Raw genomic sequence first — 22,019 nt, forward strand, 5'->3', positions numbered from 1 at the left:
TATATCGTTAACGCACATCATTATCAGTTCACACCTTTAAACCGTACTTACAAAATGTCAAGTGCCTTTCATAATTTGACAGTGCTGACGTATATGTTATAGTCTCAAATATTGCAAAAATGTTGAAACAAGAAAGTAGATCTAAGAGAGAAGGAAGGTTGTAATGGATCTGATTATACCTCTGTCTATTTTCATTACACATCGTTTTCGTATAGCCTTCATCAGTGATTGGCTTTTTAAAAAAAAAACCCAACTTTTAGTTTATTTTATATCCCTTTGAAATCTTCTCAGTATAATTGACATAAAATATTTCTTCGAATTACAAGAAACCTTGACAGTAGTAATAGAACACCGTTTTTTGGGAAGCTGGGGCTGCAAACTTATGTTAAATTACAATTTGGTCCAAAAAGGTCTCATTTATATTACGCAGACTTGGACTTGTATAAGATTGTTATGGATAATAAAACACCTAGTTCCATTGGAGAACAAATTATCTGGGGGAATCTGATTTTTAAATTTTGGTTATAAGTCTGTGTAGTTTCTCGGCGAATGGATTGATTCAGGAATTATTAATATAGCAATTTTATTTTAAAACAGTAGTTTTATCAGATACAGTGCCTTACTAGTTCTGTAGAACATGTATAAACATTATCAACCAACTGTATAGAATCAAAGTACGATTGCTGTGGAAGCATATTGTGTATGGATATAGAATATATTATTTATTTATTTATTTTTATTTATTGTTTGGATCAGGCTCAAGGCCCTTATAAAAGAAATACACCAGGAATTTACAAGAAAATACACATAAAAAACCAAACTAATACAAAAAAAACAAATAGTGATATAAATCAATAAAGAATATCTCTCCAATGCCTGCACTGTAGAGAGTCATGGTACATATATGAATAAACACACTGTACATAAACATTACTACTATCTAAAACTCTCTTGACAAAATTATAAACACTTTTCCGGACAAGTTCACCAAATGACAAAATTGAGTAACGAACAAACAAACATAGAATTAATACTACACCGCCTGGACAAATTAAAAACATTTCTAAAACAATTATAAGACTTTTGATGTATTTATTTTAATTTTGATGGTGTGGCGACGTATGCAGTGTATAAGGCAAGAATTTGGGAAAGAGGAGACATTGAACAAATAATGAGAAGAAATCAATTATAATAATAAGAAGAACAAAATATCGAAAGACTTTGCCAATGCATTATAAGCTGTCCGTGTAAATATTTTGAAGCTCTTTCAAAGGGACGTAAAATAAACTAAAAGTTGTTTTTTGGAAAAAAAACAATCACTGATGAAGGCTATACGAAAACGATGTGTCATGAAAATAGACAGAAGTATAATCAGATCCATTACAACCTTTCTTCTCTCTTAGATCTACTTTCGTGTTTCAACATTTTTGCAATATTTGAGACTATAACATATACGTCAGCACTGTCAAATTATGAAAGGCAATTGACATTTTGTAAGTACGGTGTAAAAGTGTGAACTGGCGTTAACGATATACTCAGAGCTAGAGTGAAGCACTTAATTTGATTTAGGTTTCAGTGAAAATCATCTCAACTTCATGATTATCTCGTAAAACAACCATATGGCATTAGTTTTAAGAAAGCAAACTTCTAAATTTCACAGATTGTACTGAAAACGGCAAAAATGACCATAAAAATGAAATGTGCATTTTAAAGACTTGTTACATAAAGTGATATCTTCAGTGTCGAAATATGAATTAAGATTAAACTTAACTTCAAGCAAGAGATTCCTGCTGTCATTAGAAATAGCTAGGTTGGCAAAGGGCCTGTTTACATTTGCTACTTTCAGGAGGCACTGATAGAAGAGCACTTTTGTACTAGTTAATTGGTAATATATCTGGTTTAGACGGTAAAATATATAATAGCATTAAATCCATGTACATGGCCACCTCTGTATGTGTTAAAGTAAACGCAATGTACACACACTGGTACACAACTACTACTGGTGTAAGGCAGGGAGATAATTTCCTTTTTATTTGCATTTTTCATCAATTATCTAGTGGTTGGATTGAAATCTTTAGAGAACGGTGTAATCATAGATGATTACAATGTTGCATGCGCAGTACTGTTATATGCTGATCATATTGTGTTAATATCTGATAATGAATTGGATATGCAGGCTATGCTTGACCACGTGCACATTGATCAATGGCGTATGAAATGTCGTCTTTTGAGATAAAAAAAAAAAGTATTCACTTCAGAAAGAAAAATTGTAACAGAAGCAGTTTTTATTTTCATATTCGGAGGAATATGTACTGGAATATGTCGGTAACTTCAAATATCTTGTGGTGTTGTTTTCAATGAGTCGAGTCTTGGGATTTTTGTTGTTGTTTTTGACACATTGGCAAACTCCACTAGTAGAGCACTGGGGGTATTAATTCGAAATTCAAGACTTCAAAGAACCTTGGGTTTAAGTCGTACACCAAGCTATATAATGCATGTATTGCTCTTCTCGATTATTGTTCTTCAGTGTCGGTTTTTGCAAAACATCACAAATACCAAGCTGTACAGAATAGAATGTTACACTTTTGTTCTAGGAGTTCATATATTTACATCTACTCATGCTGTTTCTGGTGACACAGGTTGGAATTCTTGTAGAAATCGGAGACTTTTTAATATGGTCAGATATTGGAATAGGTTGGTATCTCTAGACGAACACTGATCGACAAGGAAAATTTTCGTTTGTGTGTTTGCTTTGAACAGCGATAACTGGTCCTCTGAGATATATAACATTTTTAATAACCTGAATCTTGTTATTGAGAACCTGGCGTATATTGACAGGACTGTTGTAAATCATCATTGAGGGAACATGGCAGGAAAATGTTAGATAAAAAGCTAAATTACGTATATGTTCTTTAAAAGTTTCAAGAATGAGTATAAAGCTGAAAAAATATGTACTAATGAATCTGTCTCGCAGCCAACGTTCTTTGCGTGCTCAGTTTTGTACTAGAGGTTTGCCTATTAGGATTGAAACAGGTAGGTTTTGGCATGAGCCCGTTGAAGGTACAATATGTGAATTCTGCCGAAGTGGACCGTAGAAGACAATACCATATGCCCGAAAAACGACAAATCGCTCTTCTGTTTGTATTATCGCTCTACTGATTTAAAAATCCCTCTTCTGTTTCAAAATCGCTCAACTTCTGATTGAAAAATCGCTCTCCTGTTTGAAAATCAATGTACTGATTGAAAAATCACTCTATTGAGTTAAAAATCGCCCTTCTGTTTGAAAATTGCTGTCGAGTTTCAAAATGATTTACAAATCGCTCTACTGATTAAAAAATCGATCTAGATCTTCTGTTTCAAAATCGCTCTACTGATTGAAACATCGCTCTTCTGTACCGTTTTCTTGCTGAAGGCTATCTCAGTTAGGTTATCTAGAGAATTGGTGTTACTTTACACTTAAGCTTGAAATGTGTTCATATGTAAATCTCTAACATTTATGGAGTACAGTAGTAAATGACCACTACTATTGAATGTCAATGTCATTGGTTGTTGTACATGTATTACCAGGTTGTAGCTATATTTTTTATGGTTTCCTGGGCTTTTTACTGTAGGTAGGTAACAATATGCTGTGGTTCAACCGTGCTCTCTATTTCATTTAATGGACACCTTTTCAGTTAACAGGGCACTTTTCACACAAAAGAAAGTGTCTGCAAGGTTGAAGTTGTCAGTTGTGCGCTCAACTAGTCTTTGGGAGTTCTGGCCTTCAGCTCAGCCAACAGATCCAATACACAGATATTGATACAAACACATACGTCCTGAATACTGGTCTTAAGCTCTAACAACTACGACTCCTCCTGTGGTGTTAAAACGATTTTCATTGAAATATTTGAGCAGGGGAGCATATTTTAGAGAAAGGAAATGAGGGAGAGTCACTTTATAGCACAACAGACTGGGGAGGTCACATTTTATGCTACAGACCAGACTTGATGGCCCATGGCCACCTGTAATTACTGAAGGCTCACAAGTGTTTTATAACACTTTGACATCACACTCCCAAAAGCGTATTCTTTCCAGAGTGCGAGTAAAAAATAACCAGTGTGACGAGACACTAATGCAATGATACCCTTGGAAGAGCAGAAAATGAATACTGCCCCTGTATGCAAATTGAGGTCAAATTGGGTGACAATCCATATCACGTGACAAGGTCTAAACCAATCACTGAAGGCTGAAATATGTGTTATAAAACGTCAGCATTCAAAATTGTGCAATTGTAAAAGACATTTGACATTTTGCAATTGTAAGTGCGGTGTAAAGGTGTGAACTCATAAAGATGTGCGCAACACTCACTTGATTAGGTATCAGACAATAATCCTCTCAACGTCATGATTATCTCGTAAAAACAACCATAGCTTTAGTTTTAAGAAAACTGGCTCTTAAATTAATATACCACATGTGAAAATAACAACAATGTCCACAAAAATGAAATATTTATTCTACTTGTTACATACAGTAACGTGTTTAGTGCTGAAATGTGGACTAAACTTGAACTAAACTTCAAGCAACAGGTTCGTTAAGTACAATTTTTAAAAATATTACTTCATATATTGCATATATGATTTTTTTTCATGATTTTGCGATAAAAATGGCTGTTTTCAAATAAAACACCGAAACTTCATACCACATTGTGGTAGGGTGTAAGTTACCAAAGACATTAATACGTCTTTAAGATATATATAGACTAACACTTGACTCCATACTTCAATATTTGAAGAAAGAACATGGTGTACATTGAACTATCCACTATATACAATGTATAGAGCTCGACAATCTTGTGCTAGGAACAGATTCACAGTTATATATTGCAGTTCACTGTCTACTCAAATACATCTCGAACCAAGTACGATACAAATTTAAGTTCTCCCCTTCACCATCAACTGAAATTTCATCTGAGTTCCATATGCATTGGAGATAAAGTCCATTGTGTATGTGAAGGTGAAACAATGAAAAAAGGGCACCTAGTATCTTCACATATAAATCTTGCCAGTATCATTTGGCGTGGTCTCTGCTGAAATATGGTCTTTGTGCCATCATATTGGATTAGCTCGTTTACGTTCTGTCAGAACAATGTACTAGTGTGTAGTAGGGTCGATGTCACGAAGCGAGATTTTTTCGGTCCTACTTCAATTGCAAGACTTAATTGTACTCAATATAAGGGAATTTAATGTTTTTAAATAGTATTTGGGAAAGGAGCAGAATTTACCCCCGGGGGGGGGGGGGGGTCGCACGAAAAAATTGCAAAGAGGGGCTACGAAAATGTTGCTGGTTTGAAAGGGGTGGGTGAATATTTTGCTATATTTTGCTTCAGTTATAGATCAAGAAACATTTACTAAACGCTATAAAGTACGTAGTACATATCAGACACTATCCGTGAGAAGCCTAATCTCTGCACACTTCGATCATCGGACAAATATTTACTGTTTGAACCCAATGACAGACCTCATCTCTTTGGTGGCCGTGCTTTTTCATGTGTCGCACCGTGGATTTGGAACAAATTGACACTGGAGCTTCGACAGACACCTACAAATAACACAATATCATCATACTTGCTATACTATTGGCGAAAGTTTTCAATATGTAAGTGTACAGCGCTTCTGAACTTTACTTCGTATTGGATACAGGCGCTCTAAAAATTGTCTGATTGATTGGTTGGTTGGTTGGTTGGTTGGTTGGTTGTTTGGTTGGTTGGTTGGTTGGTTGATTGGTTGATTGATTGATTGGTTGATTGGCGTACAAATCAGTACTTCAAGGGGCTTTCTCTTAACGTATTCCAAATACTCCCCAGAAGAACGTTGTTTATAGCGATATAGTGTTTGTAAGGTACGACGTGACGGGGCGCCCTCACACACCAAGTCTGAATAATCTATCGTATCGGTTTGACACGTCTAATATGATGTATCAGTCAATATAAGCATACAATGGCCTGATTGACTCTGTATGCTGTGAATAGACTAGGCTAGACAATTTAGTAATTTAATCAGTATATTAAAATTGACTTTATACCTAGGTGGGGACAACAAGCCATAGCGGACTAATTTATTTCTCAGAAGATTACAGTAATTATTCCAGTAATCCGGGCACGACATGTACAGCAGAAGCTCACCCGGGAAGCTCCCTCGTTCAAGTTATCTTGCACAGGCTAGGACAGAAGTCGCAACATATCTAGAAAGTTAAAATTATGTGTTACGTGTATACGTTACGTTACGTACGTTACGTTACGCTACTTACATGATCAGCATTTGTTGGAAAGTCCAAAGTCCTCTACTATTGATTTTGAGACCCGTATCATGTTTTCCATGTCTAGATCTGACTGCAGACTGTACAGCTGCAAGATTTGTAACCCTTGTTTTGGAGGGAGGGGGCATGTTAATATGTTTTAGAGAAAGGAACTTGAGGGAGGGCCACATTTTAGCACGACGAAATAGGGGGTGGGGGATGGAGTACCATTTTACACAACAGCCGAGGCCTGGTTCCCCTCGCCCCCGCCCCCCCACCCACAGGCATTTGTTTCCCGAGATATGTATCAAAATATTTCTATCAGAATACAATAAAATGTCGATACTATCGTTAATATTGACGTATTTAGCCAACTATATCTGAAAGGGGTAAAATTACACTTGTTTCTGTGATCGCGCAGGTCCACTTGCAGAAAACGACCGTACGTGTAGGCACGTTACTGGACTAAGTCTGTTTAAATGTATGAGGACTGTTTTATGTTTAATTTTGACCTTGTTGTTGCTACAATAATGTTGCTATAATTCACTCTTTTTAATTCGTACACAAACCTGACAACCTTTTTTTTATTTGTAAGTTTTACTGACATTATGACATGTGAATGTGATTTGTTGAGGAATTTACAAATTCAAACAATTACAACTTTAAATAACAGCAACCCATACTCAAAAGCGTATTTTGATATTACCAAATAAGGTGGTATTCACAACCTAATATATATGTTTTGATTGCATACGGTACAGACGATCTACACCATTTAATACCATATTTGGTCAATGAGTTACACCTGTGTAAACTTTTGTTTACATTTAGTAATATTGGCTTAGCTAGGTGGTCGTGCCCCAATAAACCAACCCCTTAACACTTTGCACGCATGCTCTTTATTTTGCTCCTTTTATTCCCGAAAATATGTAAAATTGTACAATTAATATTAAGACAATAATTCGGCGTGTTTTTTGTTTGTCTATTTTTAAGTTTTGGGACTTTAGAATTCAAAATAGACAGTAGGATGTGAATTATCATGTACTTAGGAGGTTCGAATGTCCTCTTGGTTAGCGAGGTCAAACTAGCTATAGGTCAAAGTACTTTTGTCGTATGTCTGATCTGCAGTGCAAACAGTCCCGGGTGGGCAAACAGTGCAGCTACTGAGCGAGACCCGGCCAGCACAGCACAGTGAGGTGAATCATCAATATTGTTTGTTATTGTTTCATTATTCATCACAATTTGATAACAGTTTTCCTGGCAATCATTAACTCACCGTCAGATATATCAATCTGCCTGACTGAAGAATCTGCCTCATTCAAGTTTTCTGCCACAGAACAGAAATCGCAACATACATATCGAACGTTATTATTTTGCTCACAACTTGAAGTATGACGATCAACATCCTCGACGTTACGTTACCGATATCACCAACTTTACTGCTGATCGTGTCAGCGATTGTTTTATTTTACATGTAAGTACACACAGGCACTTCACTCAATGTTTGTGAAAAAAAAAGAAGAATTATTGGCTCTAGTACAGACACTTGTGTGACTTGAATCAAGTGTATACAGTATATAAAATATTTATTGGTGTCTTTGAATTTACATAATTTCTCCATTTTTCATTATTTTTTGGACATCAAATATAATACTCTTAACGTGTTTGTTTGTTTGTTTGTTTGTTTGAGATTAAATATATCTTATTTTTCAGATGGGGTACATGGTCATACTCCCACTGGAAGCAGCTTGGTATTCCTGGACCAAAGCCAAGTTTCTTTGTGGGAAATTTCTTCCAGTATTTTGGTGGAGTAAGTAGGATATTTTCCTGATATTAATACCAGATGATACATAATTGATAACAATGGCGCATTATTGTTTTTTGCTTCTGTTTCTGAATATATGATCAACTCTTCCTGTTTTTGCTCTGACACAAAAGTCTGACAAGAAATGAATGTCTTTGTCGTAACCTCTATGGAGTATATGGGATGGTGTACTCCATAATTAATGTGATAGACCATGCTGTGTGTTCACTCTCTTTCTAACCTCAGGCTAGACCGATCATCTCATGGGGAGAAATGAGAAAGAAAGCATATCGATGGTGTAATAACTGTACTGCTATGTTCTAATTACCATCTGTAAGGGGAGGTTGTGTTATACTTCTGTCCATCTGTATGTATGTATGTATGTGTGTGTGTGTGTGTGTGTCTGTGTCTGTGTGTCTGTGTGTCTCTGTCTGTCTGTCTGCGCTGTCTGTTGGCACATCTAGAAAACTACTGCATCAATTGTAATGAAAGATGCTACACATCTTCATTTACAGCCTGGTGGTGCACATGAAACTGTAAGGAAATGGAGTAAAGAGTATGGAAAAATATTTGGGTAAGTAGTTGAACAGTCCAAAAACATCTATACGTCCATAGCATCTAATCAGATACCATAGCAACATCTTGGAGCCCTTTTAACAAGGAAGTCCATCTGTGCCAATGATGATGGTTTTAAGAACTGATTTCAATGACAAATTCATTACTTACTGAAAGTACATCCACGCTTTTCAAATTATGTAAAATTGTATCATGGAAAAATATCATTTTTAACAGAACTGAAGCAAATGGAGAATATATAGCCATGGCAAATTGTCTGTCTGTCTGTCTGTCTGTCTGTCTGTCTGTCTGTCTGTCCATCTGTCCATCCATCCGTCTGCCTGCCAGCCTGTCTGTCTCTGTCTGTCTGTCTGTCTGTCTGTCTGTGTATGTGTGTCTGTCTGTCTGTCTGTCTGTCCATCTGTCTGCCTGCCCGCCAGTGCCAGCCTGTCTCTGTGTTTGTCTTTGAGTCTGCCTGCCTTTCTGCCTTTCTGTCTGACTGTATGTGTCTGTCTGTCTGTCTGTCTGTCTGTATATGTGTGTGTGTCTCTGTCTGTCTGTCTGTCTCTCTGTGTGTCTCTGTCTGTCTTTGACTGCTTGCCTTTCTGTCTGTCTGTATGTGTATGTGTCTCTGTCTGTCTCTGTCTGTCTGTCTGTCTGTCTGTCTGTCTGTGTCTCTCTCTGTCTATCTGTCTGTCTGTCTGTCTGTCTGTCTATCATCTTCTGAAAACAAAGGCATGCACAAACCATTAAATTTTGTTGTACGTTGTAGTACCGGTACAGATTAAATGGCACATCATTTTCCCTAACCTTTACAAAAATAACAGGTAACAAATATATTACATCAAACCCGAATCAGTTGTTCTACTTGTAGTAACTTTCAGAATTATTTTGATTTACAGAATGTTTTCAATGCGTAAACCACTTTTGGTTGTAACAGATGTAGACTTTGCTAAAGAGGTTCTGATTAAAAACTTCAATCATTTCAGAAACAGGACAGTAAGTACATATTATTAATTAACCATTCTGTTAGAAACTTTAACATTTGTATACAAATAGCAAAGTCTTATTTACTGCAACATGTACCAGAACCCTTGCTTCAGTGTGTAGACATACTATGACAGTTTTATTTACTGTAACATGTACCAGAATTTACTTGCTTTGACAGTGTGTACACATACTATGACAGAATTTATACCCAGAGTATGTTACAATGGTACTGTTAAGATATGTCCTTTCATAATATTTGTTAAATTAGTGGCTTATTTGTAGGAAATCCCTGGTATTGTAATATTCATTCTAATAATAATAAGAAATGGTAGGTACTCCAAATGATAATTCACCTGATAAAGACCATGTTGAATATTATGTCAAATAACATCTCACCATGTTTCACTGTACATGTAATAGCAGTTGTTAAAACTATTATGTATTATCACATCACTGTGTTCTACTTCTTATTTTTATCTTTGCAGCCACCACCTATCACAATGAGACCACTCAATAAAGGATTGACAGTAATGAGAGGAAATGAATGGAAATATACAAGAAACTTATTGGCGCCAACATTTAGTACAGGTAAAATGAAACAGGTGAGAGACCATACATGTTGACACACACATTCAGTACATAAAATGAAACAGGGAAGAATGAGATACTTATTGGCATACAAATTTACAACCAGTAACACTGAAGTAAAGCACTTTCTCTATGTGCTACACATATAGCATTCATATCAAGTGTAAAAGTATACTGTTTCAATTGGTTTATTTACAAGCCTAGCATGTGGCCTTTCTAATGTAGTCAATTAGCAAATGAAACATTATACTTTTATAGTTGATATGGATATGCCATAAATGATTGTGGTACATGTAGAAAACACTTTACTTTGGTGTTAATTAAAATAAGGGTTGTAGTACAGATAAAATGAAACAGGTGAGTGCACGCACTCACACACACACACACACACACACACACACACACACACACGCACACACGCACACACACTCACACACACACACGTGAACAATACCAAAATTAGCATATAGTTATGGTAAGTCTGATGTTTTAGCTGATGTCATAGTAAATATGTATTAATTATTTTCAATTGATTGATTTTCTTAGATGATACCACTGATTGGTAGATGTGCTGACTCTTTGGTGAAAAATCTTGATAAATATTGTAAAGATGGTGAACCAGTGGAACTAAAGAGGTAAAAATGATATACCATGTTGTGAAATAATTAATGTAATTAGGTCACTACGTCATATATGACCAATAGGATCGCAGCTTACAAAAAAGTGAGCAATTTCACCCAATCACGTTGGGTATATGATACTGGCAGAGCTATTCACTGACCATGCATTGAAAGTTGTCGTCAACACTTACATGTATTACGTCTTTATCGTCATGGGACTGGGTACATCATACTACATGTACAATATCATGTGTCACAATCCAATATACATTAAAAACAGCTGTGCTTGTCACAGAGGAGAAGCCATTACCAATTCCTGCATTACCTAATGTAAATTCTAATTTTCTTGTCTTCTGCCAATGTCTGGTACTTTTTACTTTGAAATTCGTTTTATCAATGTTAATAAATGCAGAGATTACATCAAAGGCACCGCTCATGGTTTTTATCAATGTGCATTGGTTTGATAGTAGAAGTGAGTGAAAATGAAAGATTGCGACATTGTATGTTTCCAGCACATGTATTCTGTTTCAAGACATCTATTCTCCCAGTTCCGGATGGGCGAGTCAGAATTGTCGGAGCTTTTGATCAGTGTATTTAGACTGCACATTTGCAACACTCATAGTATGTATGAGGCATCGTTTTGGTCACAGTGAAAATAGGGTACGCGGCAAACCGCCCAACCCCAACTTTGGGGTTTGGGGGGCTTGAAACCGCCCAGGGCGCTTACCCGCGGAATTACGGTATGTATTTTGTTTTCACAACCATATTTTTATTTTGTTTTTCATACCCCATTCATGTCCATATTACTACCATCATCTCTGTCCGTTTACCCATATATGCAACCCATCTGATGAAACTTAGCTACTGTTTGAACCCAATTACAGACTTAGTTCCTTTGGTGGCTAATTCTCATGTACGTGTCACACCCCTTCTTTGGAAGAAATTGCCACTAGAGCTGTGACAGAAACCCACAATTAATGCCTTTAGGAAGAACCTCTAAATTTCACTTATTCATGAAAGCTTTCAGTATATAACTGGATTGATTGATTGATTGATTGATTGATTGATTGATTGATTGATTGATTGATTGATTGAATAGTTCTGTCTCTAATATCTTTCACAGCAAGTTTGGTGCCTATTCACTAGACTGTATAGCTAGCTGTGCATTTGGAGTGGATGTGGATTCACAAAATAATCCTGATAGTCCCTTTGTAAAACATGCCAAGGATGCGAATAAATGGAGCATTATGGATCCAATGCTGATTCTATGCTGTAAGTATTTTATGTATGAAAACATTTAATTGTTGTAAACCACAGCCTCTTGTATGACACTGTCCAAGATGCACCGTCACTGATGTTTTGCAGTGTTGCGAAATAAATATCAGCTCAGGTTTGCGAAAATGGAAAATATCAGAATTATGAAATTCCTTCTTTCTGGTTCCCATATTGTATTCCAGGCAAAGATAAATTTATCATCAGATTGCAGAATGGGAGATTTGGGTCAAATATCAAAATGGACCAATGATGTCAAAGGTCAATATATATTTAAGTTCAAAGGTCAATATAATATTGAGGTCAAATGTTAGTAATAACTTGGCTATTTTGCATCATGACAACCCACATCGATATTAGAAAAGTTCTTTTAATGTGTCAAAATTTGTTTATTTAAAAATAAATTTCATTTTTTTATTAATACTTAGCATGATATACACAAATTAAATATTATAGAAACTTTGCAAACAATTCAAAAAATAATGTTACCTTATTGCTATCAGATTAGTGTAATATAAACTTCAATTTCTGACAAACAGTTTAGAAGAAGAAGAGTGTGTCTAAAGCTTTCGTCCATTCACTAAGGACTTTATTACTATACTGTATTGTCTCTCTTTTTTTCAGTATTCATTCCATCCTTTGGTAAAGTGCTGGATTTATTCAACTATTCTGTCTTCCCCAAGGAAGTAATGAATTTCTTCTTCAAGGAAACTGCTGAGATTATAGAAATGAGGAGACAGGAAGAGACTCCAGTAAGTAGTAGTTAGCCCAGAGACACGGCTATCTGGGTTAGCCCAGAGACACGGCTATCTGGGTAAGCCCAGAGACACGGCTATCTGGGTTAGCCCAGAGACACGGCTATCTGGCTTTGTGGTGCTTGAAATATGAGTTAAAATGTTCCAAATTACCATTATTTTTTCCCATTTTTCATAAATTATGCTCGTGGAGATATAAATATATTATTCCCCAATATTTTAATTCATTCAGCTGAAAAATACTCATGACCTAAGGGTTTGGATGGAGAGTTTGGACAGTCACTCACTACTCACCTAGTTACTCATAGGGACAATTAGGCCCCCTTAGGCTACTTCTATTTTCCTTGGCTACATGAAAAAAAAATGTTAGGTAATGATATCTAATTATCTGATTTTTGATTAACATGTCATATTGCAGTCATAAAGATAAAAGATTTTATAGTTTGGCCACTAGGGGGCATTGTTTGACAGCAAATTTTTGCCACAAATGCAGTGTAGGTTAGAATAATTCAGGCTGTAACATTTTTTTTTAAAAGCACCCTTTTCCAATGTTTATGGCAAATTTTGACAATATACTTGGTTAATTGAAATTACATATATATAATTGTTAGTTCTGTTTCAATCTTCTGTTTTCAATTGATAAAGTGAGTTTTGTTTATAATCATTTAGTTTACTTGTACTACTAGGTGTTTTGACATTCAAAGTGAAATGTTTAACCCACCCTGGGGTGCCCTCAAACATTCAAATATGGCTAAAAAGTTCAATGGTAAGGCCATTCCAGACTGCAAACAGGAAATTGAGAATACAGCGCCCTCACTCAAATTGGGGGTATCATCACCTCATAGTACCATTTCTTAAGAGCTTTGTCCCTTGGTATTCTGTAGAAGTGCAAATCAGGGATGTTTTTGTATTGTTCAGACATCAAGGAAAGCAGCAGTGCTCTATGATTAACCAAGTAACCTATACCATGTATACCCCAAAAAATACACACACACAGACAGGAAGTATACTAGTGCCATCATGACAAATTTTGGACGTTGTTTTCTCTGAAAAACTCCCCCAATATGTTGAACTGTTGTAAGATTTATCAGTTTATTTGTACCATTATTACAGAGGACAGATTTTCTTCAGTTGATGTTAAATGCTCACAATGTGTCAGCTGAGAGTGGGGATGATGGAGCTGAGAAAGTAGATAATGACACTGGTTACTATCGGAAACGTGGCATGACTAATGACGAAATCATGTCAAATGTAAGTAGGAGATGAAATCTGGAAGAATTACTGAATTTGGGTGAAACTGAGCTGAAACAGTGTGATGGTGTTACCATGGCAATATCAACAAACTAAGATAGACACAGCCTAAAACTAGGACGCAAAATCTGAAATAATTACTGAATTTGGGTGAAACTGAGCTGAAAAAGTGTGATGCTATCTTATTACTATGGAAACTGCTATTGGCAAACTCATAGACACATTCAAACTAAAACTATTGTTGTTGCATGTGGTGAAATAATTATATACAACTTTACTCTGCAATTCTATCTATAAATAATATCGCCATGAACCACATACATTTCAAGCTCAAATATTTAAAGGGTACTTCAGAGCTCCTTGTAATTCATCCAGTTCTGTCAAAGAAATCAAGTTCTGAGAAGGTTAGTAAGGACATATTTGATTATACGGTACATGACAATAGAGAAGTTTAGATGTGCGTATTTACGTGTTTTCTATACCTGTAGTGTCAAAGTCATGTGATTCAAAGCAACGTATGGCGTTCTGTATCAGACGATGTTACATCAAAATGGCAGTCTACATGTAACTGTAAATACATGTCAAGTTTTTGTCATTTTTCTTCCATTAAATGACATTTTTTTATATGAAAGTTTGGAAACACAACTGTAAACTAATCAATCAGTTTTCGTTAGTTGCATGAAAAATGACGAAAGTACCGAAATGTTTGGAAAACAAAGTCATGTGTTTGGCCTTCTGGATAGAAGATGTCAACATGTGCAGATTCCAATGTCTTTCACATTTGTGTTCTGAATGCGTAACTAAAAACAACTTTGTGTGCCTGTACGATAATTCTCCTATATCTCTAATAGCTGCTGGTCTCAGTACTTATAGTGTGACAGAACTTGATTTCTATGACGGAACTTGAGCTCTTGACAGGCCCGCCGATGAAGAGGAACTCAGTCTGCCCTTGAAATATTTGCCTTAGAAATGTATACCATACGCTTGGCAATGATAGTAGTTATATACAAAGAGAAAGTGTCAAACCAGAACTGTAGTAAAATAATGGTGATTGATTCCATGTCTGTCTTTACTATTCTCTCTCTAGTCACTGACATTCTTCCTGGGTTCATATGAAACTACTAGTACTTGTCTTGGCTTCACAGCGTATCTTTTGGCAACTCATCCTGAGATACAAGACAAAGTCATACAAGAAGTAGATAGCATTGTAGCTCAACATGGCAGTGTAACGTATGATGCACTTAATCAGATGGTGTACCTAGACATGGTGTTCTCAGAATGTTTACGGTTATATCCTCCAGGAACCTAGTAAGTCTTATGGACCCTTAGCCTTGTAGTAACTTTCAGCCATGTACCCCCTAGCTATCTCAAAATGCACTTAATCAAATGGTGTATCTATAGAGATGGTGTTCTCAGAAAGTATATGGTTATATCCTCCAGCAACCTAGTGAGTCTTAACATTTGTATCCCTAGCTGTGTAGTAAAGTTTAACATATACCCCTAGCTGTGTAGAAAGTTTAACAAGTACCCCTAGCTGTCTACATGTAGTAAGTTTTACATATACCCCTCGCTGTGTAGAAAGTTTAACATGTACCCCTATAGTTGTGTATTAAATTTAATATGTACCCCTAGCTGTGTAGTAAGTTTTACACGTACTCCTAGCTGTGTAGTAAATTTAACATGAGCACACCTAGCTGTCTACATGGAGTAAGTTAGTATGTATGGCATAGCTGTATAGGAAATCTTAACTATACCCCAAGCTCATAGTAAATATTGACAGTTCCCCTATCTGTCTAGTAACAAGTCATAACCTGTACACTTAGCCTCATAGTAAGTTTCAGCCATGTACCTCCTTGCTGTCTATAAAGTCATAACACATTGAAGTTAACAAGTCTAGTGACATCACATATATACAACCTTAGAAATCTGGCTAACAATAATTAATACATACCATTAGCTGTTTATCAACATGTACCCCCTAGGTATCTCATAAGTCCTGGAATGTGTACCGTTAGCTATCCAGTAAGTCCTGATACATACCCCATATGGTCTGACATGTACCCCTATTGAGAAAGGGATTTATACAAAAATATATAGTGTCTAGTATATCCATCAAGTGATTCTCACTAGTGCTTTGTTATATAGTAACTACTATCACAACTATAAACGCTCTCAAAAAGGTATGTCATCTTGACTTGATAGTCTCAATACTCAATACTTTGCTTTATTGCAAGTCAAAGTCACAAAGTTTGAAGTGTAAACACCACAATGGTTTCATGTCTGTTGTGCATTATGCATGTTACCAGCCCCATCTCAAGTTCTAACCAAACAATACAACTCGTTTATTTATCACTTTTATGTATGATTCAAACCATACCGTGAAGTTGAAGTCATACTTTACAGATTATATTCTGTTTCTAATGATAATTTGTTTCTTATTTCAGTTTGGATAGAATATGTGAGAAAGACATTATAATTCGTGACATTCCAATAAATAAAGGTGTAACTGTAGCCATTAATTTATGGGTAATTCAGCATGATCCTGAAATCTACCCAGAACCTGACAAATTCATACCAGAGAGGTACCGTAACATTAATTTGTTCTTTTAATGTCTTCACTTTCACTTTTCTTATGTTGACATGCATTTTGTTTTCTCTGCTACTTAAAAAAGAAAGATACCGACTACTTCAATAATATGTGGATATTTTGAGGAGCAAATATGCATAAACTTTGATATAATTAAAAAAATGTAGCTTGGAATAAATACACCTCTCACATATAGTGATGTTCAGGAAATAAAACTTTTATATACTTATCGGCTGAAACACTTTCAATCTATGCAGCAAGACATTAATAGTTGATGGAAGGGGGTATGGTAAGGTTAGAGGAGGGGATAGTAAGAGGATGCTAAGGGGAGGGTGTGGTAAGGGGAGGGGATGGTAAGGTTAGGGGAGGGGATGGTAAGGTTAGAGGAGGGGATGGTAAGGTTAGGGGAGAGGATGCTAAGTGGAGGGTGTGGTAAGGTTAGGGGAGGGGATGGTAGATTTTGGTGAATACAGAGATAGGTACAAGTACATTATAATCTATGTAGTGTTTTTGTGAATGGCTGGGAATCCAGGTATAATAAATGGGGATATCTGATAAAAGCTGGCATAGTTTACCATACATTATAACGTAATATTGGTAGAGAACCCTGGTAAAATGACAGGAACTCAGGTAGATTTTTCCTACTTACCAACCATAACAAATTAATAGTAATAATTACAATATTTTTAAGTTAGCTTAGGTTAGGGTAAATGTGTATACAAATGTAGGTATTATAATACATGTCTGTTTTGTTATCATGTATAGGTACAGTACAGAAGAGAAAGCCAATCGTCCTACAATGACCTGGTTACCATTTGGTGCTGGACCTAGAAACTGTATTGGTAGTAGATTTGCTTTGATGGAATCTAAGATGGCTATTGCATCAATACTTCAACATTTCACATTTAATACATGTGAAGACACAGAGGTTAGTATGATAACATACCAGAAACAAAACCACTAAAATCTTGTATTGACAACAATCCTTACAAATTTATTACACCAATATCTTCCTGTGCACTTTGTACAACATTCTTTACACAGAAAACTAGTACTAAGTAGATATAATTATGCCAAATAAAAAAATTGTGTTTCTGATAACCCATATAATATAAGCTGCCGACCCTAAACCTTTTTTACATGCAAAAAGGTAAAATAATGACAATTTCTCTTTCCCAGTAGATTTTCTTGCCAAAGTATCTTTAGTTACTTTTTTTTAAATCACATTCCAGAGAGAAATGGTGTCATTTCAGTCTATAACAGCAAAGTCTGCATATTGTGTTTATCTACTTCTGAATCTCATAACTGTCTTCATTTACTTCTTTTACACCTCATCAACTGTTACAGAAGTATTGTGACTAACAAGTATCTTGTCTTTGGCTTAAAGTGATTAAAAAATATAAAATGTAAAATAAAATGAAATCACAAAGTACCTACCCTATTTTCTAAAGTCACGTTATCAGAAACCAACATTTTTGTTGTTTTTGCATTAGACAAGTTTTTTATATCATTGTTCATTTAAATGGACACTAATTTAATTGCAATCACAGAATGGTAGCATCTTAGTCTTAATTTTGGGTAATTGTGATAACTTTTAAAAGTGACCGTAGGTCACATACCTGACAGCTTGTCCTGTATGCCATATGGAGAGGTATAACCATTCTTTGCCTTGTGGTTGGTAACATTCTCAGCTCAGATCGGTGGTCAGTCTTACTACTACTAGACTAGGTGGCATATCTATAAGTTTTTCGCAAGTGATGACACATTGAACCCCATGTCTAACTTTAATATGAACTGTGTATGGAAAGGGACATGCAGTGTTTTCAATTTGTAGACGTCCATGATCTGCCAGTAAATATTTTCAGGACTTCAAGTATTTACTTTATCTTTATTGCAGGTTGATTATATCCATATAAGCAATGCACTGCTATCACCAAACTACATGTACCGTGATTACAATATATTTTAGTTTTTGTCATAACTTAGGACACCACAGTTGTACATGTATACAAATCACCATTCTAGTAATACTGATTTTAAATGTTTTGATTTTAATTTCTATTTTATATTGTAGATTCCTCCAGTGGTTGGTAAGATGGGTGGTTTGGCACCACCAAAGGGCTTCACACTCAAGATTAAAAACAGGAAATAGACATATCACATTAGCAATGTTTTCTGTTTTACTTTCATTCACTATACACTTGTGAAAGTATGATGGCCAGAGAGAAAAGACTGCAAGCAATTGTTAAATACACCAAGTATGTCACACGTCTTGTACTCTCATGACATCATTCTAGGATTCTATTATAGTACTGTACTCTTAGACTAGATCAAGGATGAAGGTCAATTAGTCTTTTTATTTTGATGAATTTGTAGTTTTGTGATTGAGGGAAAATGATAGTATGTAAGTTTTCAATTTTTGCAGTTCCGTATAGTTAGCCGAAATCTCTTGAAGTAAATCGGAAGGGAACTGACTGAAAAGGGTCATTTTAAGGTGTTTGCAGACACTTTTTTAAAGTTTTAAAACCAGAATACATTTCACAAACATGTCGTCTAGCAAAATAGCAATAGTGATTGTGAGCATTTTGAATCACCTTTGAAATCACTTGTTTGCAGTGTAGTCTTGTCAATCATTAGTACTTTAATACGTCAGCTAGTGCCTTACTTAGCCATCAGAGATGATATTACTTGAATACTATAATATTTGACTTTTGACGAATATAAAGTGTGTTCCACCGCCAACGTTCTGTACTCTACTACCATCAGCGTTCCGTACAACCCATAGAAGAGTTTAAAGGTTAACCCGTCAGTTTCCTATAGTTCTTAGTATAAGCGTTGCGACCTAGTTACTATAATTCCAGCATTCTTAGGATAATTTCTGGTTTTAGTACAGGATTTCATTGTTTCAAAATTTGACCCCCCCCCCCCATTCATTAGCTCTGGACCAACTTTTTTCTATAGCTCTGCCAGACAACTGGTTTTTTTTTTTCACAATCTAAAATTTAATCTGAATCCATCACTGAGGGCCTTTTAAGATGTAAGTGAGAAAAAGTTTCAATAAAAGTGGGTTGTTGTTTGCTTTATAAAACTTCTGACAAGCTGACAAGCGACAAGAAAACTAGAAATGATGGTCTTTTTCAGAGTTATGTAAATTTATAAACTAACACTATACGAAAAGTCAAATTTACCCACCTTTACCCAACCTGTGACCCACCTAACTACCACCTCTGTCAAGGGGTAGTACAAGAAGTGACACTTTTGACTGTCTACAGTCCCCAGGGGAGAGATCACCAGGAGTAAATTAAGTCAAAGGTGTCACTTCGTCTCATACTCGCCACATTTACACATCCTCTGCTAAAGATTTACCCCGTTTAAAGACATGGTCAAATATGATTTTTTGTATAGTGTAAACTTGCATTAGTTTACATTCTCTAAATATTTGTAAACTGACATATAGGCTGTGATGTGACTGTGTACAAAGTTGAAAACAAGGGTGGGGTGGGTGCTATCTGAATAAATTAACATTACATGTACATTAATATATAGATTTATAAGATATATTTATACATGTTTATTATATATTAGTGTGCGTGCACAAAATTAGTATGGATAGTTATATCACGAAACACTTTCAATTCCAGTAAATCACTTTAACAGGCAAGTGGATGTCAATTGTGACAGTGGGGCTATTTTCAAGTTGGTGAGGTGTCAACTTAAAAAGTCCTCCGACCTTTACAATATACATTACTTAAATGCCGATTATGTTGTAGAAGAGTGTGTGTAAAAGTTATAGAGAGACGAGACAGCTTATGGGTTAAATTGAAAGCTAAGATTCGTCGTTGGTGGCGCTCTTGTTAAACCTTAGCTACAGCGATCTAGATTGGAATGGTGTACCTACACTACAGACCACAGGGACACGTAGTATATTTCTATGCAATAATAGGAAGCTATACTTGTACCATCTTTCTAGAAATCTAATTTGTAAATCTATTTACGATAATTGAAAATCATTTTATGAAAAGAAAGTAAACAACTTTATATATCAATAATCACTTTATTCATATTTTTCTGGAAATCATGATTCTGGCAGCAAACCATTCAAACAATGTGTAATTTATAAGAGTTGAGTAACTTTTACAAAAAATGAAACGTGAAATGAATTACTTTCTCTCAGTATATCTATATTTTGAATATCTTTAGTATGACACAATATGTGAATCTGTTCAAGTTAAAGGCCAATAATTCAATCCCAGGTTTTCACAGTGTTATCTTAGTGGAGCCACAAGAATTGCACCAAATTATTCCCTTGTTCAGGACCATTGTGTTCTATAACTTTTTCCTGACTACTATTTTCTCACCCAAACTTTAATCATTGTTATAGGGCATTTACAATTAAAGGCCAGGGATTCAGTCCCAGGTTCTTACAGTAAAAAATAAAGAATCCATAAAGATTACATAGAATAGTCTTTCTTTCTGGACCAATTTTTTTCTATACCTCTGCTAGACAACTGTTTTTCTTGTACAAATTTGTATTTTAATCTGAACAGAACCTGTAAAATCAAGATACATTTTTGAAGCATTTCTATACAAGAATAAATGCTACTTTTACAATCTATAAGTAAGTATTGATGTGGTTTTGTTCATCACTTGATAAATATTAAATACAGTATGGTTGCACATCAGAGGTTGTTTCTAAACAAGCGACCTATCGGTCAGAATAGCTCCGCCGTTTTTTTTAATTTTATTTTTTATTTTGGTGACATGTAGAAGTGGTTCAGTTCTTCAGCTCTTCACTATGCAGTTTTGTTTTAGCGATGCAATAAAGTGGTTAGTGGTTCATATGATGTCTCACTATAAAACACATTTTACACAGAAGTTGGTAATGTATTGTACTTTTATACCATAGTCACCATTTTATAACAAAAATCTACTGTTATGAAAAATTGCACAAAATCTCAGAAAAAAAATGACTGGGAAATGCACACAAGAAAAAGAAAAATAAGAGGAATTTGAGGTTGGCTATAAATAATTCCAGTGTCTTACAGCTTTAACCCTGGAAAATTTTAATGATGAATGAAATAAACTAGGGATCTAAAATAATTTTGAGGCAATTTCAATTTCAATTTTCTAACAAATTTACCAAGTCAACAACATTCAACTTGTACAAGTTGTAGTAGATATATATAGGGAAGAAATGTATTAATCGCCATCTTAGTTTCCGGACGGCGACAATCCCCGCCAAGTACCCGAAAGAGAGTCATTCTCAGCCATACGTTACAGTGGTAACACTCGTTCATGTTCTATTACCTTTCATAAAGAAAACA

The 22,019-nt window shown here is 35.4% G+C and overlaps 1 protein-coding gene across 2 annotated transcripts; it reads left to right on the forward strand.

Moving 5' to 3' along the window:
- Positions 1-7,387: 7,387 nt before the first annotated feature.
- Positions 7,388-21,239, forward strand: LOC144432594 (cytochrome P450 3A24-like). 2 transcript variants are annotated; one of them, XM_078120844.1, is made up of 13 exons: positions 7,388-7,469; positions 7,987-8,083; positions 8,593-8,651; positions 9,535-9,631; positions 10,108-10,224; positions 10,757-10,845; positions 11,954-12,102; positions 12,727-12,854; positions 13,971-14,108; positions 15,196-15,416; positions 16,553-16,690; positions 17,461-17,623; positions 18,770-21,239. In XM_078120844.1, the coding sequence occupies exons 4-13, from the start codon at positions 9,536-9,538 to the stop codon at positions 18,845-18,847; spliced, it is 1,317 nt and encodes a 438-aa protein (XP_077976970.1). In that variant the 5' UTR covers positions 7,388-7,469; positions 7,987-8,083; positions 8,593-8,651; position 9,535; the 3' UTR covers positions 18,848-21,239. The 2 variants fall into 2 exon arrangements, with proteins under 2 accessions (XP_077976970.1, XP_077976969.1); XM_078120843.1 differs by having other exon boundaries at positions 7,426-7,747.
- The last annotated feature ends 780 nt before the right edge of the window (positions 21,240-22,019 follow it).

Source organism: Glandiceps talaboti, chromosome 3 (assembly GCF_964340395.1).
Source record: "Glandiceps talaboti chromosome 3, keGlaTala1.1, whole genome shotgun sequence".
NCBI classification, from domain to species: domain Eukaryota; kingdom Metazoa; phylum Hemichordata; class Enteropneusta; family Spengelidae; genus Glandiceps; species Glandiceps talaboti.

Coding starts and splice junctions, on each gene's coding strand:
- LOC144432594 (XM_078120843.1), top strand. CDS start 7,665: ATGACGATCAACATCCTCGACGTTACGTTACCGATATCACCAACTTTA. Junction 9,632..10,107: donor ATCATTTCAGAAACAGGACA/GTAAGTACATAT, acceptor TTATCTTTGCAG/CCACCACCTATCACAATGAG. Junction 15,417..16,552: donor TTATATCCTCCAGGAACCTA/GTAAGTCTTATG, acceptor TTCTTATTTCAG/TTTGGATAGAATATGTGAGA.